Below are 13,808 nucleotides of genomic sequence, written 5' to 3'. Positions count from 1 at the left end.
GAATGATTGCTGGTAATCCATTCATCTGGTACAGGGTACCGTACTACCAACAATGATGACTGACTACAGAATTTTCCTAACTGTCAATCTGATGTACTACCAGAACAGTGCAGTTCCATGCCCACAGTAGAGCAAAATAAAATATTACTGGTAGTTATGAGCTTGTAATCATTCATATGCTATGTTTCATAGTACTGTATACAGTAAATAATATTTAATACCCTGATTGTATGTTTTAGGTTCAGCATAAATTCAGATAGCATTTATACATTTGTACTACCTGAAATTCTGGTAAACTGTTCATTTTCAAAAGCTGGTAGTATGGTGGGCTGCTTGTTTAATTTTACTACTTTCTTACCCTGATTGCATGGCCCATTTCACTGTGCGTGATGCTGAAAGTTCTCTCTCATTTGGTCCTTTCACTTTTTTTTGTGTTCTGAATCCTACCTCACTCCATCCTTAGGTGGGAAAATAAGGCTGACATGATGAGGGTGGGGATGACTAATGAATTATTATATTGTATGTTGGCTAAATGGGTGCTATATTACAGGTGCGTGGATGCCATAAAGAACTCTCAATATGCTGACCTGGCAAATGACTTGGAAATTAATAAGGCAGTCATGTACCTGAGACAGAAAAATTTTAAAGATGCAGTGGAGACTTTAAAAATGTTTGAGAAGAAAGAGACCAAAGTTGCTAGCACAGCAGCAACCAACCTCTCCTTTCTGTATTTTTTGGTAAGTTAAAATTTTAATAATGTTCTGAAAACAGAAAAAAAAATAAGCAGTGTAGAAGTAAATGTTTGTGTGAACCTCATCATGGGTCTAATCCAATGTACTTGTGGCTGAGTTCTCAGCCTGAATGAAATAATTTTAATGGCTAGTTACTGGTACTAAGCTTGTGGCCACACTTCATTCTAATGTAGTATCTTGCAGGTCAGTGGTAGCCAACCATCTTTTGGCCAGTCATACATTCTTATTATAATTCTAGAGGCATATTATTTATATAGTGGAGGGAAAGTTTGAGAAGTGGTGAGATGTCATGGAGGTCAAGGGTTTAAAGTTTAATATAGGTACTGGTAACTAACTTAGTTTAGTCTCTTATCTCAAGTGCTCTGTAACTGCTTGGCATTTATCCAATCTCATGATCTAGTTGGTTTCAAAACATGTCCTTTTCTTCCACACCTGTCATTACAAAGTGCATACTTGTAATCAGTAATCAGCACCACATTCATAAAAACATTCAGGTGACACATTTATAAACATTCATTCCTCTCTGTCCATCATTGTTTATCACCAGCAAACAACCCCATCATTACTTTGGCCACACATGCTTATATTATTTGTTACATACCCAGTATGTCAAACCCTCTCATTCATAAACCTCACTTTGTCTCATCCTTGTCTTGCACAGTGCCTTCACATCATAGGGTACCTTACATCCTTAAAAACTTTTATGCTTCTATTCAATATTGTTTTTTGACACCCCTCTCATTCTACACATTCATATTAGCCTTCCAAGTTTTCTTGAGCCCTTGGTAACATAGGACGTAGATCTGAGACCATTAGGTCAATTGTGAGAGAGATATAATGGGTTAAGGGACCCCAGATCCAAACATTACTTACCGATATATGTACAGTGCTCGTCAGAAGTATCGAGCGCCCTGCATCCCTCCTAAGAAACAAACTTTTCAACATTGAAAAAACATATATATAATGCATTTTATTTACCTTTAGTGCTTCGTAGGGTAGCCTTTACGTTTCTTCACGGATCTGAGACATCTTGGAAGTGAAAGGGCGAAGCTCCTGAGGTGCTGGAAGGGTACTTTGTCCCAGGAGTCACGAATGGCGGCATCCAGCTTAGGCAGAGAGCTCACATCCTTCCCTTGGAGACTCTTCTTTACGAGGTACCAGAGGTTTTCAATCGGGTTGAGGTCTGGGCTATTTCCTGGCCAGTCCTTCATGAGTGATACCTCGCAGTCACGAAGCCAATTGGTGACCGATTTGGCCTTGTGAGCAGGTGCACCATCCTGCTGAAACACTCATGCACCTGTTAGCTCGAATGAGCCTGGTAAATGATCACACAGAAGCTCCTGGTAAACATCCTGATTCACTCTAACATTCTTGGGAAGCACAACAAGCTTCCCCAAACCTTGACCAGAGAAACAAGCCCATACCATGAGTGAATCGGGATGTTTAACTGTGCTTTCTACATACCGTGGGTCAAGTGGGTCACTACCTTTGCATCGATACACATGTGCTCCTCTGTTACAGGTGAAACTAAACGTTGCCTCATCAGACCACAACACTGACAACCATTGCTCCTCACCCCAGTTTAGATATTTATTAGCAAAGGCAAGCCTACGAATTCTCTGGCTCTTGGTGAGAAGAGGCTTTCTCACAGGCCCGTGACTTGTGTAACCAAGTTCATGGACCCTACGAGACACTGTTCTCACAGACACCTCACCAAACACTTCCGGGTTGCTCTCCTTTATTTTCCTTGCACTCACATGAGGATGAAACTCCACTGCACGTTTTAAAACATTAACAGACCTTGGGGAAGTTTTCCTAGGCCTACCAGACCGTCGTTTCTTTGTGGGAACTTCACCACTGTTTTCCAACCGAAACCGCGCACACCAACGACGCACTGTCGATCGTGCCACACCAACCAATTCACTAACTTCCTTTGTCTGGTGGCCTGCCTCCTTTAGAGCAATGATCTGGGATATGATTTCACTTGGAAGTTCACGGGTAGGTGCTGTAACAAAGTGGTGAAGGCCAAAACACTGCGGGACACTCGGTAAAAAATGGCGCAATTTGAGAGGGAGACGCGGCAGAGTTCCTCTCTCTCAGGCAGCCCATGGGCGACTGAGGCGGGAACCAACCAGCGTGTCGGAAGGCCTCAGGGTACCGTGACATCATGCTACGCCGCAAACTTGTGGCTCAATTTTTATCCCCTGAAATGAGTGATTCTTTTTTGGCCATAAGTATTGCGCGCCCGGCGGTAAGCGCTCGATAATTTTGACGAGTACTGTATGTGACAACAATATACTTTATTTCCTACCCAGGCGATAAGTTTTATGGGTAACTACCCAGGCATAAAATAGACAATCCTAATGTAAAGGGAACCATTCAGCTTTTCACTGTACGAATAACTTTTTGTACCACTACACCAAGTAAGTGGATGGTGAATACCCACACCTACTACAAGTTACTGTACTTTTGTAAAAATTATGACAAATATACTCTCATACAGATTGGATTTCTCAGATCACCAGCTAGTAGGAGTATGCTTATTTTTATTGTCAGTAACCTAGAATTTTTGTGAATAAATATTGGTGTAATATGTTATTTCATTGCATTTTTTTATTGTATCCACTCACTTTATGTTGTGGTGCTTTCTTGTGACTGCCCTTTCCTCTCTTCCTTCCTTCTTTCTTTCCTTTCTCTTCTATCTTTCATTCCTTCATTCTTTCTTCCTTCTTCTGTCTCCGGATGACTCTACACTGAATGGCAAGTCAGATTGTTTCCTGTACACCAGGAAACCATTTACCACGCTGGGTGGAAACCATTTAACCAAATTATGGCGCCTGGTGGTTTAGTGGGTAATTAAGGGATTTCAGTTGGATTGAGCGTGGGCAGGTTTATATCCAAGGGATGATTGGGGTTTGTTGCTCACGTAATGCCACTCAGAGATCCATCTGTCATCATCTAATCAGCTAATCGCTTTCATCTTATATGTCAGGACCAACTTTCCTAGCCCTGGGCTCCCACACTCCTCATGGGGCAACACAGGCTTGGATGATGATAGTGATGATTTAAACTGTATTAATAACTGCAATAAATTCAACAGCAAAATGAAACTGACCTTGCGGAAAAATATGCCTTGATGGCCCGAGATTCCAATGGGTACAATGATGCTGCTTTGGTCAACTTGGGCAACTGCTGCTACAAGAGGGAGGATTATGAGAAGGCTCGAGAACACTACATCGCTGCCCTTGATATAGATGCCTCCTGTGTCGAAGCACTGTATAATCTTGGTGAGTACGGACATTTAACTGTGTATTATAACACTTGAAGTGGCAGTGATGTGACCGCAGATTTTAACATAGCTCTTTTTCTTATTTTTGGACTTTGCTGTGATCAGAAGGATATTCTGTTGCCAATATCTCCGTATCTGTTATGTTAAGGCCATGTTTACCTCATTTGGTTATCTGTATGCTTGCAGATAATATATATATTTTTTTGTCTTCCCTAATCTCTCTCTCTCTCTCTCTCTCTCTCTCTCTCTCTCTCTCTCCCTCCCTCCCTCCCTCCCTCCCTCCCTCCCCCCCCCCACTTCACCCTCATTCTTGATGGAAAAAGGGATTTGGATGATGATGATGATGATAGTTTTTTAAGAGTTGATTCTGCTCCATCCTACAGTGTGCCATGATCAATGCTGAATGATTGGATATGAGTTTAATATCTTGAAAGCCAGATATCTTGCATTTTGTAGTTTTATTATTACAGTATTAATATTAGTATTATATACTGTATTATTATTATTACCTCTGCCAAGGAGGTTATGTTATACACTGCATTGGTTTGTTTGTCTGAGAGGAGCGAGAGAGTGCTGTTGATTGGAGACATGAATGGCAAAGTTGGGAATGTACGAGTGGATGGAGTGGTTGGTCAGTGGGGTGTGCCAGCTGAAGTAGATGGGAATGGTAGTGCTTTGGTGGACATCTGTGCTGGTAAGGGGTTGGCAATAGCCAACACCTACTTTCGTCATAAGATGATCCACCGGTATACATGGAGAGTAATGAGGAGGATGGATGGTGAACTTGTTGAACGAAAGGCAATGATAGACTACGTGTGTGTGGATGAGCGAATGAGAAGACAAGTGTTGGATGCAAGGGTGTGGAGAGGGTGGGGGAATGGAGTCTTGGACCATCACTTAGTGATGGCCAAGGTAGAGCTGCAAAGAAAGTGGTTGAGGAGGCGAAGGGGAAGACAGGAGGAAGCAGCTCCTGTGAGAAGAGTGGAGAAATGGCAAGATAGTGAGAAGAGGACAGAGTATAAGAGCATAGTGGAAGAAAGATTGGGAAGGTATGAGCTAGAGCAGATGGAAGGGGTGGAAGACGTATGTAAGATATTCACGGAAGAGATAAGCGCAGTGTGTGAGGCGGTTTGTGGAGTGAGGAGGAGATGCAAGGGACAGCATGGTGGAATGATGAGGTGAAACGAGCTGTGGAACAAAAGAAGAAGGCATATGGTGAATGGTTGGCGAGTAGAGGTAGGGGAGAAGATGAGAGAGAGAAGAGAGAGGTATATGTGAGCAGGAGAAGGGAGGTTAAGAGACTGGTGAAGGAGAGTAAGAAGAAAGTGGATGAAGAGTTTGGGAGGAATCTGAGTGTGAAATGGAGGAAGAGTAAGAAATTGTTTTGGAAAGTAAGGCAGTGTGAAAGGGGAAATAGTAGGGGAGTGAAAGATAGGAATAATAGATTGTTGGTGGAGAAGAGAGAGAAATTGAGGAGATGGAAGGAGCACTTTGAGGATTTGTTGAATGTAGAGAGTGAGAGCAGTGCCAGTATAAGTGGTTGGGGAATGGCTGGGAGAAGAAGAGATGAGAGGAGGGAGGAAGAGATCAGTAGGTCGGAAGTAGTGGAAGCGATGAAGAAGATTAAGCTGGGAAAGGCCCCAGGAATTGATGGAGTGTGTGGTGAAATGCTTAGGTATGGGGGTGAGATTGTTGTGGAGTGGATATGGAAGTTGTGTAGATTGGCTTGGGAAGAGGGAAGGGTTCCAGAGGACTGGAAATCAGGTATAATTGTTCCTCTGTACAAAGGAAAAGGGGAGAGAGAAGTATGTGGTAACCATAGGGGTATTTGCCTTCTTAGTGTGACTGGTAAAATATATGGTAGAATACTCATTGATAGGGTTAGGCATATGACAGAGGAGCTAGTTGGAGAAGAACAAGGGGGATTTAGGAAGGGAAAAGGGTGTGTAGATCAGATATTTGTTCTAAGATGATTAGTGGAGAAGTATCTAGAGAAGGGAAGGAAAGTGTATGCTGCCTTCATGGACTTGGAGAAAGCTTATGACAGAATAGATAGGAAAGGTATGTGGAAGGTATTAAGAATATATGGAGTGGAGGGGAAATTGTTGAGTGCTGTGAAGAGTATGTACGAGGGAGCTAGGGCTACGGTGCGAGTGGATGGTGAGCTGAGTGAGTTCTTTGATCTCAATGTGGGACTGAAACAGGGGTGTGTAATGTCTCCATGGCTGTTTAATATATATATGGATGGGGTTGTAAAGGAGGTACAAGGTAGGGCAGTGGATGTGGGGGTGGACCTAATGAATGAGGGTGAGATTTGGAAGCTTCCGGTGTTGCTGTTTGCTTATGATACAGTATTGTTGAGTGAAGATGAATGGGAGTTGCAAGGTTTGGTGAATGAATTTGGGACAGTGTGTAGGAGGAGGAATCTGAAAGTTAATGTAAACAAAAGTAAAGTTATGGTGTTTGAGAGGAATGAAGTCACAGAGTGTGCAGTGAGGTTGGATGGTGAGGATATGGAGAATGTGAGTGCATTCAAGTACTTGGGTAGTGTGATGAGTAAGGATGGAACTTTGGGGGATGAAGTACGTGAAAGGGTACAGCAGGGAAGGAAGGTTGTTGGCACACTGAAAGCAGTGATGAGAAATAGGGAGGTGAGTATGGAAGTTAAGAAGTCACTGCATGATGGTATTGTGATCCCTACCCTGATGTATGGAAGCGAGGTGTGGACCTTGCAGGAGGGGAACAAGTCAAGAGTGAGAGCAGTGGAAATGAGTTACTTGAGAGGAGCATGTGGAGTGACGTGGAGGGACAGGTTGACGAATGAAGAAGTGAAGGAACGTTGTGGGGTAGATGTGGATGTGGTTGAAAAGATTAGGAGAAATACACTGAGGTGGTTTGGACATGTGGAGAGGATGGAGAATGAAAGACTGACTAAGAGGGTGTATGTAGGTGAGGTGGAGGGAGGGAGAGGGAGGGGTAGACCGAGGATGAGTTGGAGGGATGGAGTTGAGAGGTATATGAGGGAGGGGGGGATGAGTTGGGGGGAGGGGAGTCAAATGGTGGGTGACAGAGTGACTTGGAGGCGTTTTGTCTGCAGCCACCCTTTGCGGGATTAGGGCGTCGGGCTATAGATAGATAGATAGATAGACCTCTGCCAAGGAGGTTATGTTATACACTGCATTGGTTTGTTTGTCTGTCTGTCTGTTAGTAGAATTACTCAAAAAGTTATGACCAGATTTTGATGAAATTTGTGGAAGGGTGTTCCATGAGCCAAGGAAGAAATTATTAAATATTGGGCTGGATCCGGAGTATTCCACACAACATCTCCAAAAGTTCTTATCAAATTTCAATGAAATGTTGTGGAAAGGTGGGTCATGGACCAAGAAAGAATTGATTAAATTTGGGGGTAGATTGGGATCCTATATCCACAGATCCAGATCTGGATTCTTTTTAATGGTGATGGCTTTGGCAGAGGTATGTGGTCTCTGAGTGCTTTCTGGTAATTAGTATTATTATTTTGTTTTTTAGAGTTCAGTAAAATTGAATTATTACTGCAAACCTGACAGGAGAAAAGTATTTGCCATGCATTATCATGTTACATCAGCCTGTACGTTGTTCAAGTAACATGCATGAATTCTTTGTAAATATGTAGCTGCCAGTAGTGAAGGTTTCTTTGTCTTATAAGTCACTATAAAACTTATCTCAATTATAGTCATTGTGTTCTCATAAAAATTATACAGTTATTCTCTCCATATATAGTTACCATCATCCTGCCATAATTGCACACTTACAAAATATAATAACACCATATTTGGTTCATTGACCACATTTTAGTGCAAGCAGGTAGTGTAGGAAGGATAATGCATCCCATTCCATGTGGGAGAAGAGCGTAAAGTTATTATTGTGTTGCCATCTGGTGAATATGAAGCTACTGTATGTTCTGCTTAATCAGAAATAATGAGAAATTGGTGAAGGTGATGGTACGGTATTTCACTTTGTATGGCCTTATTACATGTACAGTACACGTAATTTAGAAAAAATTGCTGATATTGATAAAGTATTGTATTCTGGCAGTGAATCATTGTCAGTACTGCCACAATAGGCTATAGTATACTCAAAATTTTTATTGCAAAAGTGACAATTGTCAGGGGAGTGTAGTGGTGCAGTACCTCTGAGTGATGTCGAGCAGTGCTTTCAAGAATATTATTGTGTTCTTTCTTCCTATCCTTTTCTCCAGGTTTTTAGTTCCCTGTGATGTTCTGTAACCAGAATAAATGTATACAGTACTGAGATGCTATTTCTTGTTGTAAGAGATATTTGTAATGATGATAATAAAATTCATTCATTAAAACAGCAAAAAATAATTCGTGTTGTAAGAGATATTTGTAATGATGATAACAAAATTCATTCATTAAAACAACAAAAAATATTTCGTGTTGTAAGAGATGTTTGTAATGATGATAACAAAATTCATTCGTTAAAACAGCAAAAAATCATTTCTTCCAAAAGTGATTCTCAACAAGGTTTCAAGCAACCACTCTACCTTTTTACCTAGGTGACTATCTTGCTTATAATAATGATATTAAGTAAGGTGGTATGACAGTACGGAAGGTAATTAATGAGTAGAATGTGCCACGTGTTATTTTTTTCTTTCTAGGTGGTGGCAACCATCATCCACTCATTTGATGTAGTGCTGCCTACTTTTTCCTTAGCCTTTATCATTCTTTTTCTGTGCCTGCCCTCCTCTCTTCCTATTTCTCCCATCTTTTCTGTCACTACTTATTGCTTTTCTTTCCGTTACAGGTGGCTTTACATTGAGTGACAGGCCAAATGGTTTCCTGTAAGCCAAGAAACCATTTACAATGCTGGGTGGTAACCATATAGCCAAACCATACGTGCTCCATACGTGTCAAGTGGGTTGATGGAGGGTTAGTGCCCCTCCCTGCAAAACAAATAACTCAGAGTCAAATGGCCACCCCGTACGGGATTATGGCATCTGGCAATAGATAGATAGATAGATATGTTGCAGTAAAGTCATGCTAAGTAAAATGTTATTTTTTCAGCACTCTTGTTTTTTTATTAAAAGCTAACCGAAGCAGACTGTTAGTCATCAGGTAATAGTCGTGCTATGCTCCCTACACATTTACAAGCCAAATAAGGACTCTTATCCTTCGTGCACTCTTTGGTGATTATAGCTGGTTCACCCCCCCAGCCTTCTCCATGACTACTGTTATCTGTGCCAGCATGTTGGCAGATGTATTGCATCATCATCAACATCATCATCATCATCATCATCCAGACCCCCCTTCCTACCCAAGGGCAGGGTGAGGAGTAGCAATGTCCAGACAGCCCAAAATTGCCCAATCCAATGGGCCATTCTTCCATTCATTCATCATTCAAGCCCCCAGAGTCCTGGCTCTATCGGATAGGCCAAAAACATTCACCATGTTCTGTAGCTTCACATAATCGTATCAATCCAGATGCTGCCACATTACAAAGGGGTGCCAAAAATCCCTGATCATGCACTTCTCCTCACAAAATTCATCTAGCCAGCTCGATCTCCTGTCAGTTCCCTAGCCTCACCGACTTCCAAACCTTTCTTCCTCACACATTCATCCACCATATCTCTTCACCTTCTTCTTGGCCTACCTCGCCTCCTTCCTCCTTCGAATTCTCTCAGATATACCTTCTTCACCACTCTATTGTTATCCATTCTCTCCACATGAGCATACCATCTCAGTACAGTCTCTTCAATTCTGGTGTCCACCGACTTCCTCACTTCGCATCTTTCACGAATCACATTATTTCGTATCCTATCCAGCTTCTGTACTCCACATACATTCCTCAGCAGTCCCATCTCCAATACTCTTACTCTTGACTTTTCATTTTCATGCCGCTCCATAGTCTCACATCCATATGTTAAAGTTGGCACTAACACCCCTTCATGTAAGCCTCGTGCAGCTGCAACACTCAAGCCTCTGTTTCTTATCAAGACCTTCATTGCACTAGCTACTTTTCTTCCTTGTGTCACTCTACTTTCAACTTCTTTAGCACATTTCCCTCTCTTTTCTATCTCTGTACCCAGATATTTGAATTCTCTCACCAATTCCAGTCTCTCTTCATTCACTGTTACATTGCACTGGGAGTCACCTTCTCTCTCATTAACCATCACTTTACTCTTTTCTACATTTACTCTCAAGGAATGACGCTTACAGACATCAGCAAAACTCTGCACTAGCCTACCAAGTTCTTGTCTGGTACTTGCAAGCAGTACTGCATCATCAGCATACAACAAATTTGAGATATTCCATCCATCATCATTCATTACCAATGCCATCCCTCTCTCCATTACTCGTGTTTTCACTTCTCTCATCACCCCGTCCATATATACATTGAACAACCAAAGGGACATCACACAACCTTGTCACACGCCCACACTGATTGTGAACTATTCACTTAGATGCCCATTAACCCTGACACATGCTTCATTACCATCATAAAAACTCTTGACGGCACCTAACAGCTTACCCTTTACACCGTACATGCACAAAACTTTCCACAATCCTTCTCTGTCTACGTTGTCATATGCTTTTTCCAGATCCATGAATGCCATAAACACCTTATGGTCCTTCTCACAAGCCTTCTCTACTATCTGTCTCACTGCAGATATTTGGTCCACACATCCTTTGCCACTCCTAAAGCCACCCTGTTCATCACTCACTAGGACTTCTGATATCTCTCTTACTTTCTCTATAATAATTCTTCCATATACCTTCCCTACCACACTCAGTAAGTTTATGCCACGATAATTCTTGCACTCACTTCGTTTACCTTTATTTTTGTACAGGGGTACAATCACAGCCTTTTTCCACTCTGCAGGCACAGTTTCACTCATCCATGCCTTCTTACATATCTCCAACAAGCACTTCATTCCATTCTCTCCACTACATTTAAGCATCTCTGCATACACCTTATCAACCCCAGCTGCTTTCCCATTTTTCAGCCGCTTCACAGCACTCTTCACCTGTGCGAGTGTCACGTCTCCTGGCACTGCATTCCTTCTCTGCACACCCCCAAAACCAATCATGTTTACAGCTGCTCTGCTTTCTCTATCCCCATTCATCAGGCTTTCAAAATATTCTTTCCAACTGGTCCATACTTCATCTCCATGGGTTAGTAATCTACCACCTGCGTCCTTCACACCATCCCATTTCTTACCACTTTCACTTCTACATTTCCACACCTCTTTCAAGAATAACTTTCTATTTTCAGAGTAGTTCACATTCATTTTTCTTCCTAGATCCTCATTTACCTCCTTCTTTTTCCTCTTCACTAGTCTCTTTACGTGCTTCTTGTTCTCAACATATTCAGTTCTTATTTCAACTGAACCCCTATCCTGTAATCACTTTAGCCACTTCTTCCTCTTTTCCTCCACCGCTTTCTTTACCTCCTCATCCCACCATGCCATACCTTTCTTCTTTGTTCCTACTTTTGCCACACCACACACTGCTTTAGCATTCCTAACTAAGCAATCCCTATATGCATTCCACAGTCTGTCTAGATCCATTTCATTCCAATTTAGTAATTCTAACTCGTCCTCTACTTTGGTCCTGTATTCATCTGCCATTTCTTTGATCCTCAGCTTCTCAACTTTCAGTCTTTCTCCCTGACTGCTTCTCTCTCACCTGATCCTTCTCACTCCTCTCAGCTTGATCTTGCATACCACAATCATATGATCTGACAGACCTCCACATCGTCCTCTCACAGCCCTTGTATCAGCAACCATTCCCATCATCGATCTCTCTACGAGCACGTAATCAATCAGGCTTCTTTCAACACGATCCCCATTCCTTCTATACCATGTATATTTATGCAAATACGAGTTACAAATGCACAGCCTCCTCTCCTGACACATATCCTTTAGTCTCTTTCCATTATCATTTTCTCCTGGTACTCCATAGCAACCCATTATGTCCTCCTCAGGACCAGTGCCTACTCTTCCATTCATATCCCCCATCACAATCACTTTATAGCTCCTGGGCATTTCTCCCACTACTTCACCCAGCTCATCCCAAAACCTGTCTTTCTCTCTCTCACTCCTGTCCTCACACGGTGAGTGTGCTACAATCACTGCCACTTTCACCTTCTCAAAGTTGAACTTGACATACATACACCTTGAGCTGACACATTTGTAGTCTTTCATTCCACCCTGCCACACCTCATTCATCAAAAAGGCAACTCCTTCCTTGCATCTTCCTCGCCCATTCATTCCCGATCTTACACATTTCACACCCTCCCACTCCTCCACTTCACACCCTTTCATCTTCATTTCACACAATGCCATCACGGCATATCTCGCACTCTTAAACACATTCACCACTTCCACCCACTTGCTCCCCTCATTCACACCTCTCACATTCCACATGGCCACGTGAGTCTGCCCATTTGGTTGGGGCCCTGGGCAGGTATTGGGCCCTCCGAGGCTCTCTGAAACAACTCCCATGATTAAGTGATTTTGGATAGGGGAATCTGGGGGACACTTAACCCTGCCAGAAAGATTTTAAAAAATAATATCCCCCCCCCCTGAGCCTGCTTATGTTCTCTTATGAAATGGAAAGTTCTGAAAACTGTGTAAGCTCAGATTCATCCCAGTACTAATTTTCATCGTGGAATGAAGCATCTCTGACTCAGTAGAGCTGAGATGATTCCATCACTCCACAATACTATAATCATCCTTCATATTTTGCAGGCCTTACAAACAAGAAGTTGGGCCATTATGAAGAAGCCTTAGATTCACTCCTGAAGATGCATGCCATTGTTCGAAACTACCCACCAGTTGTTTATCAGATTGCCCACTTGTACCAACTGTTGGAGGACAACGATCAGGCTTCTGAGTGGTGTGTTGATGCTTGGTTTTATATTTAGCTTTTATTATATATAACTGCATAGAAATGTCTGCCTGATGTAATTAGAAATGGATATATGGTACATTTCTGTTGTCTTTATTCATAGTTCTGTTGTCTTTTATTCATAGTCATCCTTACAGTTTGTGTGTGCGATTTATATTGTACAAACACTTCATTGTGATGATTTATCTTTTATTTTAATCTTGTTCTCTCCATACAAAGATATTCAGCTCTGGAGAGACTTTTTAGCTGAATAGGTTAGACATCTTCATTTACCCTTTCACTACTTGCAGTCTGTGCAAAGCTGAATAAAATTTTCTGGTGGCAGCAAGTACCGTTATACAGTAAAAACTATTTCCCCAGGCTATGAGGATTAGCCCCTGCCGGGTTGACTTTTGTAAGATAGTTTACCTCCCCTGAGTCATTGTTTTTGTAGTATGTTTAAATTTTACCATGTTTGAGGCTTGCAGCTTTGTCCCATGCAAATCTGCATTGAGCAGCATATGAGGTCTGCAGCTTGGCAAGGGTTAAAAGCAGTACTTGTATTTTTTGTATCAGGTACCTTCAGCTACTGGGTCTGGTGCCAACTGATTCCCACATCCACCAGCGTCTTGGCCAGATCTTCGACTCTGAAGGAGACAAGCAACAGGCCTACCAGTACTATTTTGATGTGAGTGTGTGAACTTGTTTATAATAAACAAGTGCCTGTCTATCTAATGGATTGTCTTCATGAGCAGAGTTACTTTTAAGTTGTCATGCTGTACCACTCAGAAAAGAATATTACCATTCTTGTGTACAGTATACCTAATTTGTGGAAAACGTAGTCTCAAAAATCGTTTGATACTTATTTACTGTGATATC

General features: G+C 42.0%; 1 protein-coding gene across 2 annotated transcripts in view; it reads left to right on the top strand.

Annotated features, from left to right (window-relative positions):
* Positions 1-13,808, top strand: part of nompB (intraflagellar transport protein 88-like protein nompB) — a 31,799-nt gene that overhangs the window by 7,427 nt on the left and 10,564 nt on the right. For both annotated transcript variants that reach the window (XM_080267546.1, XM_080267545.1), the window contains exons 8-11: positions 551-737; positions 3,853-4,039; positions 12,791-12,938; positions 13,506-13,617. In XM_080267546.1, the coding sequence (XP_080123672.1) occupies positions 551-737; positions 3,853-4,039; positions 12,791-12,938; positions 13,506-13,617 (634 nt within the window). The remainder of the gene's footprint in view (positions 1-550; positions 738-3,852; positions 4,040-12,790; positions 12,939-13,505; positions 13,618-13,808) is intronic.

Source organism: Coenobita brevimanus, chromosome 24 (assembly GCF_032717465.1).
Source record: "Coenobita brevimanus isolate Jiangsu-jjx chromosome 24, ASM3271746v2, whole genome shotgun sequence".
In the NCBI taxonomy this organism is placed as follows: Eukaryota; Metazoa; Arthropoda; class Malacostraca; order Decapoda; family Coenobitidae; genus Coenobita; species Coenobita brevimanus.
The sequence above is the reverse complement of the archived record's forward strand: the minus strand, read 5'-3'. Positions and strand labels throughout refer to the sequence as shown.